The following is a 25,344-nucleotide window of genomic DNA, read 5'->3' as shown; positions in this document are numbered from 1 at the left end:
ATGCTTGTAATTTTGTAATTAAAGAGTTGTTTTTTCGTTCTATCATGTTTGTTTCTATAAATTTATATTTTTGTGTTCTTCATACTGGTGTGGTCGGTATAATCCCAAAGTACCGTCTTTGTCTTATTTGAGGCTATTTGAGTCCATTTACAAATACATCTCGTATACAGTCATCTCTATTTGTTTTAGCCAACACAGATTACACTCTCTAATCAATATTCAAAGTTTTTCTAAAAACTGCTCCACATTTTCCTCAAGCTGCTGTTTCTGAGTTAACAGTTTATGACAAGCAAACAGTTCATTAGCTGGTTTACAGCAGAGTTTTGTACTCTAGTCAAAACATCATTGAGTGTTAAACATTCACTTATGTGCATATAGACTGAAGGTGTAACAAAATTTGTTAATAATTTTAGTTCATTACCTTAATACCAATGGTCCCAATCTTAGGAAGCAGTGGGGCTATTTGAATCTACTCTTAGCTTTTCAGGCTTGAAGAGTTGTTTCATGTTATAGTGTTTAATTAATTTGAAACAGATATAACACAAAGAGTTTACCTGACATTAGGTTTAATGAAACACAATTAAGCTAGGCCCAACAAACAATCTGAGTTACAATTTCTTTAAAATATTTAAATAAACAAAACTATTCATTAGGGAATAAAACATATGGTAAAAAATTAACATTATGATCTGTTACACTTACTTAAATGTTGTTTGAATTTTTTATCAGTTTCAGTACGAAATCTAGATAAGACCCTGAACTTTCCATCTTTATTTGGAGGTTTTTCTACAGTTAGCTACACACACTCTCGATGACCACAAAGCGAATTTCATTTTCTCCACAAAATATTATGGTATCAACAATAGGCCTGAAATACAAAATGATTTTACTCCTTTTCCCTGGTACTTTGAGTGTCAAGTAGAGTAGCTACATCAGCCTGTACAATCGGAGGAAGTTTTCGGGGTGATTGTTGAAAATGTATGGTAGTCCGAGTTAGCATGAGCTGTGAACTTTTCTGTTGTGTGTTTCCATTTTCTAAATGGAGCAGCAAATAGAAACCCCATTTTTTGATGAGTTCCTTTGCCAGTGTACTCAGGTCCAAAAGCAATGCAATTGTTGCAATATGCACCATCTTTCTCCTTAGAATATGCAAACCAATGCCACTTGTTTTATTCAGCATTGTTGAAACTTAAGTTCCTTATTATTATGTTCACTTATAGGTTAATTAAATGTCTTTTCGAGAACAAATAGTTCGGTCAAAATCTTATGTTTTACACTACTGGACATAACGATCTTTTCAATATAGACTATCAGATATTACACATATGTCAAAAGAAGTAAGGTCTTTTCTTATCTATGTCCATATCGTCACAGGCATCAGATGTCAGAGGGCAATAGCTGGTTGTTACACAAATCGGTGCTTCATACTCAGGAACAGATTCAATCTTTATTACTTTAGCTTTAAAGAACGGGTCGATTGTGTGTCTCTTCATAATTGCAAGTAAACTCACATCAAAACTACACAGTTAAAACAGCAAGTTACAGAAAGTAATGAAAATAAACTGAATAAGAAAACATAACCTATCATTAAATAGATTGGTATAGTATGCAGTGACGCTTGCAAATGTGAGCATCAGACATGCCCGACTTCTGACGGAACACCTGACCGCCCTCCCTTGTATCCTCACTGCTGCATGCCAGCCAACTACATCAAACCTCATGATCATGTGTAGCTTGCTTGTGTTATCTTGAAACAAAAAACAGCTGAGCGTCTATGCTTCCCTTATTCCCTCCCCAACTACTCTTCACTGCCTCAGAATAGTCCACAGCCAGTGGGGTGAATTAATTGATAATATTAAATGCTAACGTATTACAACACTTAAAATTGATAAATTTGTATTATTAATATAAGTCAATTATCCTGATCAATGTTTATTCTATATTTGAAGATTAGAGCACATACGAGTTTGAATTAATACTTTTACAGTGGCTACAACCGCTGAAATGACTTACAAGAAATATGAATTCCTGACCTTCTTTTAATGTGTTGATGGAGGGCAGTGGGCTTCTCTGGCTATACCACTCTCTGACAAGTTTACCTATACAAACTTAGTATCAAATCAAAACATACATTTCATGTTTTACAGTTTTTAAATCGCAAATAAAACCAAACATATAAGATACACCATTCGTTGAATTTAGTTTTTAGCTCCTCTTGGCCCATGGAACAATATCCTAAGGTTTGTATAGAGAGTTTTGTTTCACCATGAGTAATAAATTTAATTGGACAAACAGTCAAATATAATATATAGAAATAGAAAAGATACTACAGTTCTCTCCTAGAAATTAACCTAATCCATTTCTAGGGGAACCCAATTAAGTGTAATACATTTTGACAAAGATACAAACATTTTCATAAAATAAATGTTTGATTTGGTTCTAATTGGAAAAAAATCTTCTAAACATAATTTGTGTAATAATCCATTATAACTTACTAATTCTCCATTATGAAACAGACACTATACATAATTAAATTCACAATGAATTGATTTGGTATTAAATCGGTAGAAGAAACTGTTCTGTTTTATTTAGCCCATTTACCATCTCTCGAAGTTTTCACCTATATTTTCAAAGGACCATGTTAATTTAATATGGTACAATATTAGGAAAAGAAGTTCCTCTATTTCACTCAAGAAGTATGAGACATCACATTTTAAGTCGCAAACTGAATTCCTCGATTTAGTAAAAATTAGTTTGTAGAATACACTACACTGTCACATTTATATTGCTGAACAAGTTAACTAATTTTAACATTACAGTGTTTGGTTTGCTAGTGTGTACCAACTGCCATGTGATTACATTACTCTGGCACTATAAAGATTAACTGTAATTGCATTTACATTTTTATATAGTACTTAAAAAATATAAGAAAACTTTAACTTTAAAAAATATTGTTCTGTATTCACATTTAACTATTAAAAATAAGTATGCTACATTTACTGATATTATATTGATAAGTAGTTTTCAGTTGATGATCCAATTAATTATACATTGATATTAGATATGTGATAATTTGTAACATATTTTACTTCATATGAAGATAAAGGATATGTTTATTCATTGTTTATAATTCCTGACAATTTTAAGAATTACTTTGAGTTTCATAAACCTTATAAAAAATTGAAAGCAGTTAAAGATGTAGGTATGTATATAAACAAGAATCTGTTCTGATTTAGACATGGTGTATAGTTAAACTATTAGTTTAATCTAACCATTTTATCTGGCTAAATAGGTTATTAAAAGACATATACCTATATACTGGAGTATGTATGTACATCTAAACCTATTGTGTATGATACATATATACAGTGCTGTACGGATTACTGTAGTTGGTAGTTATTTCCAATCTTCAAAAACTAAACTGAACCTTAGACGTCAACACTTAATATCTAGTTAATAACCCATTTCACAGCACTTAGTTCATATACATAGTATATCATATATCAGTGAGATTTATTGCTTAGCAAATATCTATATAATGGCCACAACTAAAATGTTATTCATAAAATTGTGCAATAATAAATTAATATTTTGTGCTGTGACTACTCTTTAAATGATTACCAGCTGTCATTTCATCAATGCTATGCACCCACTACCATACACTGCCAACCACACATGACTATTTCTTCAACAGCACACTGTAGTCTCTAAACATTTGATTAACAAATTGATCTAACTTCAGAATTAGTATAAAACATACAGTCAGACACTGATTTTCATGAGTTTTATTATGGCAAGCATAACAAAATTGAATTTTGTAGCAGTAAGTAAATAAAACTTACAGCAAATAAAAGTATTCAGACTAAAATTGGGATTTTTGTCAGTGATTCTAAGACTACTCAGACTAAGTTTTTCATTTTACATTACTTACTAAAAAGTATAATGACAATGAAATTATATTTTTACAATTTTGATTGGATATATTTTTTATCCAGCATTTGTCTTTACCTTAAACACTGGATGGAATGTTAATTTCCATGAAAAATGCAACTATGAAGATAAAAGATCATGATCTAATAAATCTTTAACTTCCAAATACTTAAGTCTTTTACATCCATGGAGAATAGTGCATATATCTAAAGGTTGGGAAATAAGAAGAGACTATTGCAGTAGTCAGTAAAATTTAGGTAAATACAAGGTAGAAGTATACCACATTTCATGTTGCGCAACAATTTTTCACTGAGGTTGCATGCAAAATTTCAAGCATATAGCTCAATTCATTCTTGAGATGTCCTTCGGACAATCATAGTTTAGTTGTTTATATTTTTCTGTGTGAAAGTTAAAGAAGCTTGGATAATTTAATGGTTACCTCCCTTCTGTTGATAAGCAACATTCCCATCTATGACTCTGCAGTGTAAAATGGTTTGGTGCCAGAAAATATTGTAAGTATAAATTGTGCAGGTGGTTTAAATTATAACACCTTATCATACAAAGTTCTTAGTTCTCAAAAAACCACCCTTATTGCTGAGCTTGAGTACTACATTTTTGACATGATTGTGAGATATTAAGTTATTTTAAGTAGAAATGTATTTTTTTTTTAATGAAGTCAATCACAAATAGGCAAGTCTTGAAGGCTTGCCTTTCTTATGCTAAAAGTCCAAAACTTCCATTTTAAATGCCTTGCCGACGTGATCATTGCAGTTCATTCCGACATCCTCCTCGCTATCTTCTTGTGATTCTTCAGGGAACTCTTCTTGCTGCAATATAATTAACTTATTTATGAAGAATTTTTCTCAAATATTTCTAGGTTTCAATGGCAATCAGCTATAAATTAAATTATACTGTCACTTTTTAAAATGAAAATTTCTGAACAAGATAAATCAATAATTATATTGTGAAAGTAATAAAAATGTCTTTTGTACTAAAGTCTTGTGACTTCCAATAATGACACAACCCAGAACATTGTAAATCAATTAAAGCCAGTATAACACTTAATTAGTTTTGCTTTCTTTGACAATATTTTCAAATCCATCAATATCACTATAATAGTACTTCTACATCATTGAGTAGGAACCATTAACATATTTTAAGCTCAGATTAATATTATAAAATTAAACTTGCAAAGCAAAACAAAAATGTTTTAATACAAAAACTTACGCTGTGAAGCTGTAAACAAGTCAAGATCTACATTAACCTCCTGTTTTCTCTCATAATAATAAACGTTGAATTAATTTGGAATCCCAAATCAATTTATCACTTTGGATTCTTTATTCCAATAAATCCAACTTCTGAAGAACAATTAATTCCTCATATTGAACTAACTAATATGAACATTATTTCTAGCAGACGGTTTTAAATGAGTTAATGACTTGTGTACAGCTCAGTAAAAACAAGATGTGACATGCAGTACAACAAGCACTAAACATGTAAGCAGTCAAAGTAAACAATAGGCAAACAACATGATTTCAACTGAAATAACTAAAAAATTTCAGATTATATTTGATGATCAACTTCAACTGTTTGTAAAATCATTACCATCCTATATAAAAAATTCTACTGACTCATTGAAAAATTACTACTTTTAAATAACCAATTCCAGAAAATGCAATCCTTGAAACAGTAGATGTAAATGGTCTATACACAAACATACCACATAAAGAGGGTCTGAAGGCTGTAGAGAGTGTTCTAGACACCAGAAAAAATGTTATTCCATCGACCAACTTTTTCATCAGTTTAAACCTATTCATCCTTACAATGAATAGTTTTAAATTTAACGTCAAAAATTATCTACAAATTTCTGGTACAGCTATGGGCAACAGGATAGATCCCTCATATGCTAACCTATTCATGGGTGAATTTGAAAAGAAATTTTAGCCTCACAAAATCTTCAACCACTGAAATGGGTAAGTTTTATTGATGATATGTTTTTCATATGGCATCATGGGATGGAATCTTTGCAAGAGTTTTTGAAGAATCTTCAAGAGTTGTCTCCTTTGAAGTTTACATGGAACTATTCTGATGTAATGATCACTTTTTTAGATTTAGAAATTTTTTTCAAATCAGCCTACATAAAAACAAAACTATATGTTAAATCAACAAACACAATGAACTATCTAAATTTTTCAAGTTGCCATCCAACGTATATAAATAAGTCTATTCCAAAAATTTTATCTATACGAGCCAAGAAACTATGCAGCAATGTTATAGACTTCTTAAATTACATTGAAAAATTAAGCAACACTATTAAACATGTAAATTACCCAGATAAAATTTTAAAAAATCAAATAAACAAACTAAAACATAGCTTCAATTATAAAACACAACTAAAGTTTATTACACAATTTTTTTCCTGTACTACACAAAATTAACAGTATTATGAAAATTGCCCATAATGTCCTACTTTCCTCTCAAGATACCCAAACTTTTATGGCTAAAGCACCTAGAATAATATTTCAAAAACCTCTAAATTTGGAAAACAAACTTGTCCAACCTTAATTTCCTAAATTACACCAACTCGTTACTAATGGATATGAACCGTGCAACAAACCACGTTGTGGTTCTTGCAAAATTATGAAAAACTCTAGGGAATTCAAAAGTAGCGTAATTAATAAGGTCTCCCTTGTGCTGAAGTAAATTTGAATAGGTTAAAATTTAAAAATATTGAACAAACCCAACAGTTACTTCTAAAATTTGAACACCTAAATGGTTTAAATTTAAGATAAAATTAACTTTTCCAAATTTCTTTTTGTGCAATTAATGATATAACAGCTGGGTCCTTGAAGGTTTTAGTTGAATATTTACATTTTTGGTTGTTTATTCTTATTTGTTGTGTTTCTTGTTCTTTTGATATTTTTATTTTGCTTCTTGAAGATAAAATATAGAAAATAGGGATAAAACCATGGGATTTTACACAAAATCCCATGAAATATAGAAGCTTTATATGTTTGTTTTTTTTATTTAAATAAATGTAATATATATATATATATATATATATATATATATATATATATATATATATATATATAATATGAATAAATGAAATATTAAAATTCCTATTTACAAAATTAAATGAGTAGTAGATTTTGGAATTTTAGTATAGTTTATCCAAATATAAAACCCATAACCGCCATAACATTTTGCAAAGAAGGAAGACTCCAAATGTTCTTAATTGTTCACGGATGTGTTAATAGCAAATAGCAGAACCAAAACTTAAGCACTGTATGTGCTAAATACTTTTAAAATTAATACACTTCATTGCCCAAGCTAACCTATCTTTTTTTAATGGCATACATTCAAGCACAGATTTTCCTACATTGTTATAATTCCTATAATTCAAATTGTATTTTGCTCCTAATACATAATCAATAATAAAATCTATTAATTTTATATTGTATAACATTGTAATATTAAAATTGTAATTGTAACATATATGTTACTGTAATTTTTATTAAAGAAATTGGTTCTTTAAAGGTTTAATTATTTAGATAAATAAGTTAACTTGTTCAGATAAGAATTACCTTTTTATAAGGTGATTTTGAATCAAATTAATACAGCATTATTGAAAACCCATAATTTAAATTTGTAACATAAAAGTTAAACAATAGGTACAATATAATTAAGTCAAATGAGTCTCTCATTCTTTAATTATCACAGCTTTGTATGGGTCTATTCTGTTTGACTGTATTCAGCTGATCTTGTATAGGTATACAAAAAAATAGGTGCTCTCTAAAAATGGGTGGCAGTATATTGTATAGGTGCTCTTAAAATTCTCTAATATTACTTTAACGTTGGCCATAATTTATAAACATGATGTGTATTTTGTTGATTATTAGCCTCATAGTATACCATGAGTAAAAACAAAATATAAAATGGTTTTGTATCTGCCTTGTAACCTATGCTAAGTAAAATAGCAATTTGTGTATTATTTTTGTCTGGGAAGCATAGTGTGGAGAGCTGTTGTTATCTTCTCTTAAGAAGAATCATGGAATGGATTGTCGCATGGGTCTGTAAAGGCAGAGGAGCCAGAAGGTTAGGAATCCTTTTCCTAAGTATCAGACAATCATAGAAAATTTTCTCTGTTCTGATAACAAAATTGGGCCTCTGGTAGAGACAAATGTACTGCCTCTAATTAATTAATTAGTGAACTAGTATAAGCAATTATTAATTTGGCAATTATTGCTGGGTTTCATACAAGTATTGATAACCCAGCTGGTCACTCTACTATCACAATCGGTTTTGTTTTTGACGTGACAACGTCTTAAATTAGGTTGCGGCTCGGAGTCACTCATGAAAAAGTGTAACGCCCGGTAACATTACGATGCCCGTCCAGTGGGTCCGCCGCACGGGATAAAGCAGATAACTGTGGGTCCGCCGCACGGGATAAGGCAGATAACTATGTTTATTCGTGAAAATGTGGAGTGCTTAGATTCGTCATTTACAACAACTACAACAATAAAGGTAAATAATTGTACACTGATATTTCATTATCGTAAACTATGATTGATTGATTAATTGTTAGATTGACACAAAAGTTGAGAAACTGAGTTTATAGGTTATGTCATACTATTGACAAATGTTGATAGTGTTAAGTAAATTATTAGTTTAAATCACTCTGCAATCAATCGTAATTCAGTCGATTGAGAAGAAACAGCGCGTATTGCTAGTCAAACATTTAAAATAACAAATTATAACCTCTAACCTGTCATAACAGTGCGACCAAACAAACGAACTAAACCGACCAATCACCACGCGCGGAGTTAGAATTTAACTGTGTTTAGCAAGAATTTCAAATTCCAATTTTAGTAAATGTTTTATTCAACTTTACCATTTACAATAACAAATTTTAATTAATTTCAAATTATGTACAATGTTTTAGTAAACAAAATATATTTCTATAGTTAAAATTTGTGCAATTCTTATTTTCATTCAATTCCTTGTTCCTATTGTGCAATTTAATAATATTCATATCAATAAATATTCTACCGAGAAAAAGACGTTGTCACGTAAAATCTTCGCCCGTAAAACCGACTTTACAGGCAACCATAATTTTTATTGGTATAATATTGTAATAAGTTTCCTCATTTACTACGTAATTAATGATCTAAACAAGACTCATCAATAAATATTGAACCAACTCTATTAAATCTAAAATGTATTTAAAGAAACTCAGTAATTGTCTTTGCTATTAAACGTCAAGACCTGAAAACAACCATCAAGTGATGTAATTAGGATCATGATATTATGACTTCTAACTGCCACTTCTACCACTTCTACCTTTGCATAATTAATTAATTAATCTATAATTTGCTACAGCAATAAGGAGTATTAGATATTACTGGTACTTATCTAGAAGGATAGTCGGACAATACACTCAGTGACTGGTTTGTGTCCGCCTCAACCATATGTGAACACCATCTTCTGGTAGCTATTGGTGCCATCAGTCTTTTGATGGGACAGATTGATACCTTGATCTCCTTGAGTTAGAAGAGATTTACTTCATTGATGGGATTAATAGAGCTTATCAACATGGGGCTTTAATAAATGTTTTGCACAAAAGCGATCAACTACAAACCGTACGACGAATGTAGTTAATGAAATTTAAAACACAACAGACTTTTAAGACAGATCCAGCAAGTGTTTCTTTTCTTATTTTTGTACGTCTGATTTTCTGAGCCTGTACAGTTGATGCTGAGCTTGGACCTGAGGAATCTTCCCAATAAACACAGACCATGCATACAGAATTTGTTTTCACTAAAACACTTCTGTATGTCTAAGACATACTATTTCAAGACTATTATATTTTATCATTAAAATCATGCTGTATTATAAAGAATAGCTGTTGTTTTAGAATTATGATGATTTCAGCTAAAACAATTCAGTTAATGAGTCACAAATGTTTTTCTGAATTATTATGATTATCATGCACTATCATGAGGTAGAATGTCTGTGTAATAATTCTGCAGACTTTTTAAGTACTTCAAATTCAGTTACAATACGATAACGAATATACTTTTATTGAAAACTAAAAAGCCTGTAGCTTTAGTCTCTATCTATGAATATTAGTAAACTATCTTATACTGAAAATACTATGACAATTATTTTAATAATATCATTGATTATATAATTTAAGATATTACTGTATTTATATAATGCGTTATGTTTATGAAACAATGCTAATATTAATAAAAATACATGTAAGGATAGTAAGTAATAATAATTATTGAATGTATTGTCTTTAATTCTTGAACAGAATAGAACCTTAAAAGGGTTAAAATGACATTTAATTTGTAAACCCAATCTGATATCCAATTGTTATTAAATATGTGGTTGTTTAAGGATACCCCACATTCCTGTGGCACAAATCTTTAACATTTTTAAAATACAAGAGTACTTCAAAGTTGATTTAATGAATTAAATTTATTTCAATAAAATTATATATGTACTTACTTTCCAGCGTTTGAATTTTTGAACATAGCGAGTGAGTCTGTAATTCTGTTATCCGTTCAAATTATTTATCATCAATAGTAAAACACAACATGTTTGTCATTTTAAAAGTTCAGAAAAATGTAATATCTCTAAATAACATGCATTAGCTTGTGCATCATTAAATTGTATAAATTATTTAGGTTTTTAATATTTAGAATGTTTACTTTATGAGTCACATTTTAGTGCAAATTTAATCAAAGTGTTTATTTCTTAAAGTGTTTTAAAATTATTTAACTTAAGAGTGCTTTTTCAAATGCATGCACAATAAACTCACTGAGTCTGGCGATGAAATTAGAACGAATTTGACTACAAATAAAAAAGCGCAGAACTAAGCATACATCTCCACACAGCTTACAACTAAAACAAGACAAATAAGCTGAAATATATACATAAATATGTTACAGACCTTAAAATACGTATGTAAAAACCAATACAAAAACCATTACACAACTCAGATTCTACTAACATATTATTAACATGAATAAAAGAAACTCGAAAGTAATGAGACAAAAAGTATAGTCTACAATTTTTCAGTTTCGTTTTGTTTTAACTTGCAGCTTTTGACTTTTGGTTTGCCTCTGTTAATAGAATTTTTCTTTAACCATAGGTTTATTAGATGAGGCAAATTAATTACATGAATATTAGTTCAGTGAAGGATAGAACGGTTGGCTATTAGGCTGTCTGCCTACACACTTACTATTGAAGTAATATAGCAGTATATAACTTTCTAATATATATAATAAAAAATACTGAAAAGATACTGTTCCCAAATTAAACAAAATTCTTGTTTATCATAAGCATAAAACAAAGAGTAAAAACAAATTAATTGAAAATAAATGCATTCAAAATAAAGAATAACTTTAAAAAATTGTTATAATCTATATTGATATATAAATCACTTACAACACAATATTTGGCCATTAACTTTTGAGTTTTATTTGATGATACAACATTACTGTATTTTGTATTTAAGATTTCATTGCAATTAAGGAAATGTATGGTAGCACATATTCGGAAGAGTCCTGCTTATTGTTGTGTTATCCTTAATATTTTAATCTAAAAGGATTTTATTTGGCTAAATACATATGTGTGTACTAATTGCATGTGAGTCCATAATTTCATTCAAGTGAAAATAAACCCAATTTCAAAATATTTACATTATGTAAAATCTAAATTAAAACGTCAAAAGAAAATAAGCACAACCTTTAACGACAAATGTTGAAAAACACTAAAACACATGTAAAAAACTTATAATTAACTCAAATATTAAATTATAATGAATATTCTTGTATTTGTACACATTTACTTCTTTTAAGTATCATAAAAATAAACATATTGATTTTAGTTTGTATTCTAAGCCATGTTCACTAACACCACCATATGTATATTACAAGACTGCACCACTGTGTCCAACATAAGTATATAGAGAATCATGTAGGTACCATAGATTGCTAAACATATCTCAATAGACAACTACTTGTATTCTGTAATTAGTGGTTTAATGCAACTAACAATAATTATACTTTATAATATTTAAAAGACACTTCTGGGAGAAGCTGTATGATTATTTCTCTATAGGCTCCACTGTGTGTTGTATTTAAGCCGCTCATCAGTTTTCCTCCAGTCGGCTGTATAATGAATAGGAAGTGAATAAAAGAAACAAAATTTTATTATATTACAGTTGTAAATGGTACAACCTAGAAATGTTCAACTTATTTATTATGAATTAAGAAAACAAATAATCTATGAAAACTTTAGAAGTTCTGCATTTGTTATAAAACAAAAACCAAGTCATATTATAAATGCAACATTATCACAGAAGCAAGCAATTAGTACAGTATATGTCATTACAAAACTCTGTACACGGTTTACAATTATTAATTTATCAAAGTCCAAGTATTTGATACTTACATCAATATCAGTCATCATCTCTTTAGTGGACACAGTTGTGTCAATACGTCGAATGGCTCCTTGGTGTATGTCTAAGTCGTATTTGAGGCATTGGAAGCGACGTAACAGGAATACAATTAGTATAGGTATCACACTAGCAGTGATCATCAAAACTGCAATGATCAACACCCACCCGGGGTATTGCGTCTCCTTGGTCTGTCCCTGGAATTGTGCAAACAAGATTACCAGTTAACAGTATTACACAAACACTTATGATAAAACATATCATGATCAACACTTATTGCAATACTTATGTGTCTCCTTGATCAGCCCCTGGAATTATTGTACAAGAAGGACATCTGTATCACACAGATTAACAATAATGTCACAGCCCACATCTACAACTAATATTGTATCTCCTAATGAGCATCGGTATGAGCAACAACAATGTCTAAGCAATAATCAAAATCTATTTAGTGTATTCTCTTATTAGTGTACATTGTTCTGACACTGGAATCAATAGTCAGATCCTATCCAGATCACTATGTGTCCTTGGCCTGCCTCTGGAATTGGAAACAGGCTTGACCTAATTTGTAATAAATTCACCATGATCATCAACACTACAATATTCAATATCTTTCTGAATAATGTATCACCTTGGTCTGCTCCTGGAATTGTGTGAATAAGGAAGGCATGGTACTAGTGAGTAAATCTGCTTATATGTGATTCTAATATTGTACAATTAGTTATTTTTATATCAGCCCTGATTTCCAATAACAGTTTTATGCTGTTACCATCTGATCATATAATTTATTGCTTTGTTTATATATTGCCTAGTTTATATAAATTATGTTATTGTGAATTAATTTCTTGTTGTTATTTATCGTTATTATTCTTGTTACCTTTTGTAGGACTAAAATAAGGCTTTCTATTATTTCTTTTATAAACAAATTGTTATTGTGTTTTTGGCTTAAATGTGTTGTTGTATTACATATTGTTATTGCATATTATATACATGATCAATATCCAACCTAATACTGTGTGTCCTTAGTAAGCCCCCGGAATGGGTAAAGAAAGTGGGCATTGAGACTAACTCTTACTGTAACTAATAAATTTGAATATTCATGACCTTGGGTACATGTTTTTTTCTATTTACATTTGGAGCAAATAGAAATAAATTTAAAAATAGTAGTTAGTAAAGACAACACTTCTGAAGTATACTTTTGTCTTTTGGACTTATAAATAATAAAATAAATATATATATTAGAACATTGTTGTATTTACTAACTACTAGTTTTATGTATGACTTATAAAATTGGTTTCATTACATTTATGTAATTTTATATTTATGTGACTTAATGACTATAATAATGTTGGTTTGTTCAAAGAATGTAGAGTATTCAACATAACAAACTACTGAAAAATATTGTCACAGACATTCAATCTCCACTCTCTGAACTGTAACTAACCCAACAAGTCAATGTTATCAAACTTACTGTATCAGCATCCCAGGCGTGGTAGGTAGGTTTTTCAATGATACGGAAAGCGATAGATGATGTCAAAATACTGAACATGATCAGAGGGGCAAGGAACCTCCAAGTGATCTGCCAGTACAGTCCTGGTCTGTAACCCGTCATGTCTTCAATATCCTGGGTGAACCTGAAAACATTAAGTAGGTTTTTCAATGATACGGAAAGCGATAGATGATGTCAAAATACTGAACATGATCAGAGGGGCAAGGAACCTCCAAGTGATCTACCAGTACAGTCCTGGTCTGTAACCCGTCATGTCTTCAACATAAAGGATATTTTTTAATCTCATAAATTATTTAGTTTTGTGAATTCTAATAATGCTGGAGAGATAATTTAACCAAGATTTCAAAGTACTCTGTAGATGTTAAACATTAAAATAATTGTTTATCAATCAGAATGACTTTTTCTCAAGAATAGGAAGCTGTAAAGTAAATAGTTTCAGTACTCAAATTTAATATTTATTTGTTAAAATAATAATCAAAGCATTTCTTCTAAAATTAAGTAACGTTTATTGAACTTAATAGAAAATAAAATTGAAAATTGTGAAACATAAGAGTTCTGAACGTCATGAGGTGGGGGGCATATTGTTACTAATTAGATGTTTATTGACTCTAAGAATAACCATATTGTAAATAATAAAACCTGTTCTCTAAAAGGCTTATGCTTTTGTGTGGCAATAAAAAAGAATATGTAGCAAATATTGCTACAAATTTAATTTACAATGGGTTAAAGAAAACCATGTAATAAGTAATAAAAAAGTGTCCTTACAAAAATAATTATGTCTATGGACCCATAAAGGATGGAAATTTCAAGATGGTAGAACACAAGATGTTTGGAGTTCAAAGAATAGCACATGCTCTCACCAATTTCATTTTTAGCAGTACTGTGTAAAAAATAATAAATAATGTATGGAGCATACAACAAAATCTTGAAATTTCTCGACATGAATATTAGTACTAGTACACTTGTTGTCTTATTAGAATACTTATCATCATTCAGGACAGGTTCACAGTAAGGGTATTAAAAGTAATACATTTAATATAATTATTGTCATATACTATAATTTTACAACTAGGATTTCACACTAAGAGTTCATTCCAAACCTATTAATAAAATAATCTATTTCTTTCTAACAGAATAAGTACTTATTAATAATCATGTCATTGTGTGTTTTATAGTAAATCAAGATTACTTTTCGTGTCCATATATAAACATGACTGCCACCATTTCCAGGAAGGCAATCATGACTAAGCCGATGGTTCCAGCGAATGAGTCGAACAACTTGAGCCAATACTCTCCAGCACCTGTTGTGAAGATCAAACCCACAAGAAAACAAATCCCACAGACAAAAGCTGAAACAGTAAACAAGGAATAATACATGTTGGTCATATGATAATAAATAGGATAGTTCCCTTAATTGCAATGGCAAAAATTTGAGCAGAGGTGTAGGCATGGGCAGGAATATGGGGAATTAATCACTCGTAATACTACTTTACATTATGAGTGTCTTCAATCAGAAAATTGGGTTACTAAAACTACTTAAAAATGTGAATACATACACATAAATAATCTTAATGTGTTTTATATGACTCTATATAAACTGTATTATTTATGGTTGATTGAGCACTTCCTAAGAAACAATTAATCTCATCTAGCCTTATTCACCTAACTTAACATGAAATAATCTACCAATAAAACTATGACCAGAATTCCCATGGCTAGGACTCAATTTGAAACTGTATAATCTTTTGTTGGTTAAGTACCTGCTAACAGACAATCAATATTAACAAAGTCTTAATCACCAATTTTACTTAACAATTAAATTTTTCTTTGCTTCATTTATCTCCAAGGATAGCCTATATAAATACTTAAATAAAATTAATAATAAATACATTTTCCAATATATCGAAAATTTAATATGATATCAGATCAGTGTGAAATATGTTTGATGATAGGAGTGTATTGGGAAAATAATTGTATTATCAAAATCCTTGACCAAACTTTTTTGTAATATATACACAAGATATTTTCTGTGTATTGACTATAGTATAAATATTTACCTTAATTGTGTAAAATTTTCTATCATATTCATAAAATAAAATGATACTGACAGGTACAATATCCTTAAAAAGCCCCTCTGTGTCGGCTCTGAACAGACGAGCCTTATATTCTTTGTTTGAAGTTTGTTTTTGACGATGGAAGGATTGTGAAGGAAAAAGCCTTATATTGTCTTGAGCTTTCATATTGTCTACTCTATGTTATTAAATCACCTCTTTATCTATGCTAAGCTATGGAACGCTATGATCAATCAGCACACCAGCTACAAAATCTTCACTAAAGGAAGCACCCATTCAATGGTGTTTAACTAATTATTTTTCAAATAGTAATCAATAATACATTTGTTCTACAAATAAAGAGCAATAGTAATTTTTGGGCATTGCTTCTGAATAAAAAATTAATATTTCTCTCTTCTATAATAACTGTTAATAATTGAACTTCTAGTTTAAATGCTCGAGAATATGAGAATATTATTCACATAGATTAATCAGAATTGTTAATATGATGTCATTGGAGTGTATTAGATAAGGTTATTTGCACCACCTCCTAAAACTGTTTGTGAGTTTTGTAATAATTTACCTACCACAAGTGGAAGGCAGGAAGAATAATCTTGTAATTTGTATGAAATATGTTTTTATAGGTTTGAAGCTCTTTAAAAGAAAATAAGCAAAAAATATAAACCTATGAGAAAATAATTAGGTAGTGCGTAGCAAAGTAAACGATAAAAATCAATATACATTAACTTTCTTGCTTTCTTTCATGAAAAATTTACTAACAACTTCGTCAGAGTTCAAGTCTGATATGACGTCTACATTTGTATTAAAATTTTTCAGAAAATGCAATATGATAACATTTTTGTTTGCGGCTTGTACCTACCATCGATGGATCCAATACTGGTCTGCCACTGGAGTGTAATCTTATTACTAAATTAACATTTCGAACAAACATTCTGATTATGACTGGGTATTATAACACATGCATAGCTCCTTAAATATCCACATTTCTTTCTCTCTTGCTCTCACTCACTCACTCTCTTCTCCTTTCATATATCTTTCTCTCCCTCTTATAACATTATCAAGTGATAACACTTCCCAAAATAACGCAAATATTAAAAAAGTTACACTCCAATACCTGTCAGGACAGGTTTACTGATCCGCTTAAACAATTCTATGTCAAATATGGTACACAGCATCCCTTCAAGGATCCCAATCTGAGAGCCTATTCCCAGGGATAACAACATGAGGAAGAAGATGACCGACCAGAAAGGCGCACCTGGCAACTCCACGATGGCCTGAGTGAATACTATGAATGCAAGACCAGTCCCTTCAGCTGCCTGGAAACATAAAACACATAATATAACATCACACATTTCATAATAGTAAAATTATTAAGATGAAGATACTTATAACAAGTAATAATAATAAAGCTTTAAAGAGAGGATGATCCCCAACCTAAAGGATATAAACATAATATAATTACAATTACTTGATCATAACACGTATCCCCCATTCTTATGTTTTTCGAAACAGTGTCCAAAAAGCCAACACAATTTCTATTCAATGCTGATTTTTCTAACCAAATCAACCACCATTATTTGCTATCAAATAATATCACTTGCTTGTTTCTCACATCACTTATGCATTTAGAGGGATTAGTTGTTTAAAAGTTTGAGGGCGGTAACTTATGTTATAATACAAGAAATAGAAGTCTTATTTATATACAGTAATAAGATACAAATGAAATACTTGAAAAATTACAAATTATTATCACATTTCCTTACTGCTCACCTTAAAGCTAAATTCTTTAAAATATTTCTTAATCTCTTAAAAAAAATTGACTGTTTTGTCCAATAACTAAAATTTTTTAGGAAAGCAAACCATTATCCTTAGCCTTAAGCAATGTATATGACTCTATTATGAAAAATAAAACGAAACAGATTAAAAGTAGTCTATTTGTTGTATTGATTTACTGAATATATTTGTATGTGTTTGTATAATATATGATTTTTCCATTGCTACTTTTAACACTGAGTCTTGCTGATTTCCTATCAATTTGTTTAATTTCTGTTTGGTCCAATGCCCTTCTTCAACCTGCCAATAAGTGGAGAGTTCAATGATTATATTATTATTAGGTATCTAGTAAAAGCTTAAACAGAAAATAGTATTACTACCATACTTCATAAGACCTTCAAACGTAATTGCAGAGGTTACCTGATCAAGCTGTTCTTGTAAACTGCACCTTTCCAAGTGATGAGTATAAAACGTCTCATTTGATATTTTCAGCATATATCGTTCATATTGCTCCATACTTGTTTGTGCTTCAAGAATTCCGAGAGTTTCAAGTTTCAGCTTATTACTGAAAAGGAAATATTAGTTAAAATATTACAAATGAAATACAAATTTATGCTTTGCCTACTATTTGCAGTTGCATCATGTAAATATCAAAATAATCCAATATAACGGGAAATGTATAAACCCGAAAGAACGTAATGAAAGTGCTATCGCTCTTACACGCGGGTGGACTGCACTTAGACCTTTTCACCTAAAAATAAATATATTTCTTGGACCAACAGGAACCTCTGTATCAAGTTTCCAGTCTATGACTGTCATCAGTCATATTAAGACTTATCGCACAAACGGACAAACAGACAGAAGGATTGGCATCCAAACGACCTTATGACACCTTATTCAGTAGGGGATTTCTTTGGTCCATGAGGTCCAAAAAAGATAAGGTCCCAAGAGGCCTGTCTGGAAAAGCGCAAACCTTCAGACTGCCTAGGGCGGAGATGCCTTGGCATCGGCAGTCTGACGGGTTGGCGTTAGAATGAAAAGGCGCCGAAAGTGGTAAATGAGCAAAGCCTACTCAATTACATATGTGTTAAAAATTAAACACATTACATAGAGGTTTACAAAATTAAACGCCCTAGATTATTGCCTTAAGGGCTCCATAACGTGACTAAAGCAGAATTTGTTGGACTGCCCAGTAAAGCAATTTGGTTGAAAAGCACCAAAAACTGGTACTTTATTCGTTGTTACTGACATAAGAACTGAAAGATTTTGTATGCAGAATTAAACAAGCTAATTTTGAATGTAACTCCATTTATTGTAGGTTTACTAATATTAGTGTTTGTGGTTAACTTTCGAACTCGGGTATCTAAACTTGTTGATTCAAAAGTAAGAACTATTTCTCGAGCCCCTTTCCCGAAATGGTTATTGGGACCTTAATAATATGGAACAGTAGTACATACTTCTACCTCAGAATACAACCCCTCAAACCCCCCCCCCATAGCTGTTCTTGATAGCTGAGAGGTTAGCGCCGAACTCAAGTTCGAATCCTTGTTCGGGCATGTTATTTTTGAACGCTAACAAATAAACTTCTGAGTTTAGCCTAAAGTAATGTGATAAACAGTTCCAGACTAGTTTACAACAGTCTAATACATGTTTTGTAGCAGTTGTTATATTAAAGTCAACAGTCATTGTCAAATAAAAAGGTATATGTATTGTAAATTATTAATAGTTAAATTTCTTAGTCTATATTCTTTATTAATAAATTCACCATTAAATGTTACACTTCAAACAAGTCAAAGTAATTACGGTTAACAATAACTTTATTTTTCTTCGTGTAGCCCCAAGAAAAGAATTCGTGTACGGTGTTAAACGCATTGTCTTGCAGCCACTTACTTAACATTTTCTTGGCCAATAGGTTTCTTGATTTTTAAGACATCTGGTAGATTGTTAACTCATACGATGGTGTCCTTTCGAATACGGCTGTTCTGTGGATCAGCAGCATACATTTTCTTGCGTGCCTGGTATTGTGTCTATGCAACACATTATGGTGTATTTCAATGGTGTGCAACCCCACAACCTTACTGGAATTAATTGTAGTATATACATCACTTTGTGCAGTTCTCAATTTGATAGCAAATAAAAACTATCTATATATATTTTCTCAACGGGTGCTCAGCGAATAGTCAACAATACAAAAACTGAATAACCGGCAACTCACAATGTAAGCCATGTCTTGTCACAGTAAATCTGCTCTAAATCAGTTATTTATTATTTGATTGTAATAATTTTGGTGTCATTAGATTTGTAATAAAATCGAATAAAAACTGCTATTCTTGTAAGTCTTGAAAAAAATGCTGGTTAAAAATTTTTTTATAAGTTTAAAAGTTTTAATGGCCGCCATTTTGAAAATCCGAATTATAATTTCATGACATCTTTTTCACTAACTGGCTTTAGTATTATAAATATTCGTGCTAAATTTGGTATAATTTAATATATTGGTTTTTAATATTATTAAATTTTTATATAAAAAAAAACACACATACAGACAGACAAATGGGAAACTAAGCATCGGAGAACCATGTTCATAATAATGGTAAAATATGTTTTGTATTAATTGACCTGAGCAACGATGTAGTATGTCCAGAGAGTTACGGGACACTCTGTATACATCTAAGACAGCCATTAGTTAGAGATAAGTAAACAAAACGAGTAACTAACAGCAATTTCTGTATCATATAGGACATTTCAATCCTCCAAAAATAGTGGAAGATCCCGATTTAGTCAATACTACGTTGTAATACAGTTATATGTAATATACTTCCTATACTTAATATTTTGCTATAAAATATTTTATTCTTTAATTAACGAAACGATGGTAAAATCTTTAACACGTGTTTATGAGTATAACAAAATAAAACTTATAACAGTTTTCGGTCTGTAGGCACAGGCCTAGCGACTTAGGACCGCTAAAGGTAATATAGGTAAAGTACAAAGGACGTAAAATAGGCATTTTGCTGTAATACGAAGCAATATTTAAGTCCTATAATACTTCTACTGCGGTGGTTCAGGTATAATTAAATGTAATGTACTATTACCTGCTACATACTACCTAATAATACAACTGACCTTTCCATACACTTATCAACATTTGAGACAGCCTTAAACCCAAGGATGGTGAAGACAACTATACTGGCATAAATAGCGGTGAAGGCGTTACAAATGGACACAAGAATGACGTCTCTTACGCAATGGTTCTTGGGAGGATTGTAGCTCCCGAAAGCGATTAGGGATCCAAACGCAAGTCCGAAGGAATAAAATACTTGGGTGGCAGCATCCAGCCATATGGTAGGCTGTAATAACTTATCGACCTAAAAAATAGAACATTAGGATATAATACAATATTAAGATACTAGTTGATGTAATACGTATTTAGATGAGTAATATCAGGTATAGCAACAGTTCAAGGATCTACTGCTTGGGCTTTACCATGTTTAAAATTTAGATTATTTGCTTGACACGTTAACCAGGATGTTTGTATTTATTGCTCCAATAATTTGATAAATGTGCCTGCTATGTTAATTTTTAGCAGATTTTGATAATGAGACAGAACAATCTATACTGGATTCATCGAGTGTTGATAGTGATGCACCATCGACTATCGTCAACAAGCAGTGCCAACTCAACTGCATGGACCTTTATATTGTCATTGAATGTTTCATATGTTGAATGGCCTTTAGATTGTTTGTAATATACCTCTGAATAACGTCAAAAACTAGGGTTACTGTCCCAACTTACTAGTTCTAATATGTTGAGACAATTCGAATATTGAGTTAACCTGCATTACACCTCCGCTCAGTGCAGAATCTAAAATCTGACCCTGTTAATAAAGACTTGACCCCTGGAATCTAGAATCCACAGCCGTATAAAGAGATAAAAAAACGTTTCGGATATTAGTATTGAATCAATCCTTCCCATCATAGCTACATTACGTGTAGAAAACTCGGTTGTTCTGGCGTGCTTAAGCATCGTTACTAAAATAATGTAATGCATACATTGTGCACCTAATAGAACAATTAGAACTCTGTAATGAAAGACCTCTTCATCTAGATTACAGTGGATGGCTGCTGGGTACACCAGACAGAGTTTTGTAGTCTAGGCGTCTCTGGTGTCGAAACGATGCAAAGATTTCACTTGAACGTCATCGTCTTCGACTTTTTTGGATCTCTTCAGACGGACGTGAACTCCAGATTCTTGGAATCAAGTCTGTGACAGTATCTGATTTGAAACGCTGCACTGAGTGGTGAAATAGAGATAAACTCAATATTCACATTGAATCAACTCTTCCCTAACTTCGCTACGTTATGTTGAGGCAGTTGTTGGACAGGCAATCGGTAATGATTTTACAATTACAGTGGCTTTGTAACATCGTAAGTTTGATTTGTTGCTGTCAGTGAAAATAAAGGTGAAGTATTAAGCTTCAACGAGCTTAGGATGGAGTTGGTGCAATAAATATTTAGCTCTTATTTTAAAGTGTAATGTTTTGGTTTTAGAGACAAAAATGAACTTAAAATGTCGTGGTAACTAACTATATGAGACCATTATGTTATCTTTTATAAATAACAACATAAAATAATCAAACATGGACCCGTACACACTAGGCTAAAATTCTTGTTTCTAGATTCTTAAAACCTGAGCTCTAAATGCTTGATAGAGTGAACCTTTCTATTTGACTTTCTCCTATTCAGCGAGAAGGATAGTGTTTTCAGCTGCGAAAAACTCTTATATATTTTATAGTACGCTGCCGTAATCGATCTGGTTATAAAACGAGATTGAGGAGGTAGAGAAGCGAAGGAGTTGATTTCTTCCCCAACACAGCCCTCGTGTTCTTTGCCCTGCAAATGTTGGATGAACGGTACTGAAGGTTAAGACCGGATCGAAAATTTAAACTAAGTGGAAGAACAAGACTGGAAAGCTTGCGTAACTGGGACTTCTAAACTTCCACACGCTCAGAAGTAGTCGAAATTAGCGAGTAATCTTGAGGAGTTTAATTTAGATGAAGAAGATACATTGCGTAAGTCCCAGCAGAGAATGGGTTGTTTCAAGATTACCAAAAAGGTTATTTTGGTGATATCACTAAAACTTTTTTATAATTTCCATAGTCATGGCCAAAAATTGAATTTTCAAAATTTTTCTAGAATAGCAAGTAATATTCCATACGTTTATAAGATATTGCTGTTCAACACTCTGCCGAAAGAGGATTTACGTACATTATAAATGAATTTGAAGAACTTGAAGAATATTTTATGTACGACAAAACCTGGACACCAAGATGTATATATAGTTTGTTTCATTATAATTTTTATAACAATTACTAACAAGTTTTCTCCCCAAAGACGATATCCACTTAAAAGGTTTCCACAGGTTGATCACTGGTTTTTGTGGCTAAACTCCAGCCTCGCACATAGAAATATCCCGAGAAACCACATTGAATTAGTTCATAAATTTTTTTTAGGATTATTTATTTTGACATATTGAAACTTTCACTACACATAAACACAACAAACTTATTATTTTGTTTTTACTCCTAAAACATATTAACAACATGACTGCACTGTATACTTAACGCGCGTAAGGGAGCACTGCACATGTTTCATATATATGCATACAGTGATTTAAATTTGTGTAACCAGTATTATTGTATAGGGACCGTAATAAGCTATATGTTACTTCACTAGTTTTATTTCACTCGACTTACAATATTCAGCAATATATAAAATATCTAACGAGTAGGAATGTAATTATTTTAAGTATCCATTTTACCTTAGGCATATACATATGTTTTATTCCTTCTCCTGCTCCTTTCAGAGTGATCCCACGGATGAAGAATATGGTGAGCACAATATATGGGAACAGAGAAGTGAAGTAGACGACCTAGAAAGCAAACAAAAATGTGTTGGAATTTACACTTTGAAGTATTTAAAAAGTTTAGTAATTTCGGGCACGGTTACAGTATTCCCGCAAAAGTGAAGAACATTCTAAAGAAGATATGTTTTGAAAAGATCAGTTTTATATACTCTATATGTGTTTTAAATAATTTAAAATTAATCTAAAACTATTTACGTTGTGAAATTAAAAATTTGTTTACTTATATTGTACTTGTTATACATAAGCAAATAAATACAATTAAAACACATTTTTCATTTAAAATGGGGAAACAGTATATTATATCTTGACATTCCAATGGCATAAAAAGATTAACAATCCCACAGAAAATATAAAAAATCAATTGTTTTAATTTTTAGTAGCCTATAAATAATAAAATCCGGTTTAAACTGAGAATTAACATCGTGTTGAGAGAAGACTTTATAGTTCTAATGTTTATAGTTAATAGTTTAAATTATAGTCCTCTTAGTAAATACATTTTAATTTGATTTCATCTTTAAAAATTGCATACACTACAGTATTTTTATGGTTATAGCCTGTTTTTGAGTATATGATATTTATAATAAATTATGTTGCCGAAGTTAAAATAAAATTATAAAAGTTAAGTGTAATTTGGTTCATTTTATCAAAATTAAGAATGAAAATTATTTGTGTACTGTGGCATCATTTCTATTCAACCAGCATACATGAGAGTTGATGGAGGTGAAGTTATATCGCAACTAGCTGAAGCTAGTTGAACGCTGGAAACCTGATATAAAGAAGCCGCAATGAATCAAATCAAATCAAATAAAATTTCTTTATTTGCCAAGACATGGTTAACATGTATAGCATGCGTCAAATGACGTTATTGTAACTAAAATTTTTCCATCCGTTCTACATCAAAATGCTCAATCAAACATACAATTTCACCTTCATTCATTTCCTTTTATTCGCCAATCATCCCACCACCAGCGACGGGGCGACATACCTATTGGCTGGTCTCCCAGTTTTTTGCCAAATACTCGTCGACATTATAAAATGCCTGTGTCGCTAAAAAGCGTTTTAGACGAATTATGAACGCCTTGGGCGTTGGGGCATTTTTTATTCGGTGTGGCAGCTTGTTGATGAAATGAACTCCTGCTTGTGATGGCAGGCGTTCATAAATCACCGTTCTGTGTTGGCCAATTCGGTAGTTTCCCCTGGCTCTGGTCTCATATGAATGTATGTCTTGGCCACTTGTCTTGACGCATTTTGACATACAATACTGTGTTGTTTCGAAAATGTAGAGACTCGGCAGGGTCAACAGCTGCAAACTTTTGAAAGATTCTCTGCTTTTAGGGCTTGCTTTTGCAATCTGAAGACCCTCATCAACTGATTGTTTGCACAAGCACCCCACAATGCCACTCCGTAGGTAAGGTGGGGGTAAATCAAGCCATAATACGCCGTCATCAGTACCTGAGTGGGGCAATATTTGGCTAGATTCCTCAAAACAAAATTTCCTGAGGATATTTTGGCGCAAACGTGATCAATTTGATTATTCCATGTCAACCCTCGATCAAGGTGTATTCCAAGGAATCTCGAACTATAGACCTCTTCTAGTATGGAGTCTGCCAACATAGTGGCAGGACCACACCGAGAATCCACAGGCCGAAGAGCAAAGTTGATGACAT

General features: G+C 31.3%; 1 protein-coding gene across 2 annotated transcripts in view; it reads right to left on the bottom strand.

Moving 5' to 3' along the window:
• LOC124365278 (sodium-dependent neutral amino acid transporter B(0)AT3) overlaps positions 1-25,344 on the bottom strand; it is a 66,773-nt gene continuing 41,429 nt past the window's right edge. Inside the window, exons 5-13 of one of the 2 annotated variants that reach the window (XR_006922732.1) lie at positions 23,573-23,683; positions 20,879-21,120; positions 18,176-18,320; positions 17,097-17,298; positions 15,100-15,259; positions 13,872-14,034; positions 12,397-12,597; positions 10,760-10,842; positions 4,640-4,757 (exon numbers count right to left, since the gene is read on the bottom strand). Coding sequence is in view for 1 of the 2 variants with exons in the window: in XM_046821242.1 (XP_046677198.1) it covers positions 4,650-4,757; positions 12,397-12,597; positions 13,872-14,034; positions 15,100-15,259; positions 17,097-17,298; positions 18,176-18,320; positions 20,879-21,120; positions 23,573-23,683 (1,332 nt within the window). In the remaining variant the exon portion in view is untranslated. Of the gene's footprint in view, positions 4,758-10,759; positions 10,843-12,396; positions 12,598-13,871; positions 14,035-15,099; positions 15,260-17,096; positions 17,299-18,175; positions 18,321-20,878; positions 21,121-23,572; positions 23,684-25,344 lie in introns of both variants that reach the window. The other variant, XM_046821242.1, reaches the window with a different exon arrangement.

This window comes from Homalodisca vitripennis, chromosome 1 (genome assembly GCF_021130785.1).
Source record: "Homalodisca vitripennis isolate AUS2020 chromosome 1, UT_GWSS_2.1, whole genome shotgun sequence".
Lineage (NCBI taxonomy): Eukaryota > Metazoa > Arthropoda > Insecta > Hemiptera > Cicadellidae > Homalodisca > Homalodisca vitripennis.
The sequence above is the reverse complement of the archived record's forward strand: the minus strand, read 5'-3'. Positions and strand labels throughout refer to the sequence as shown.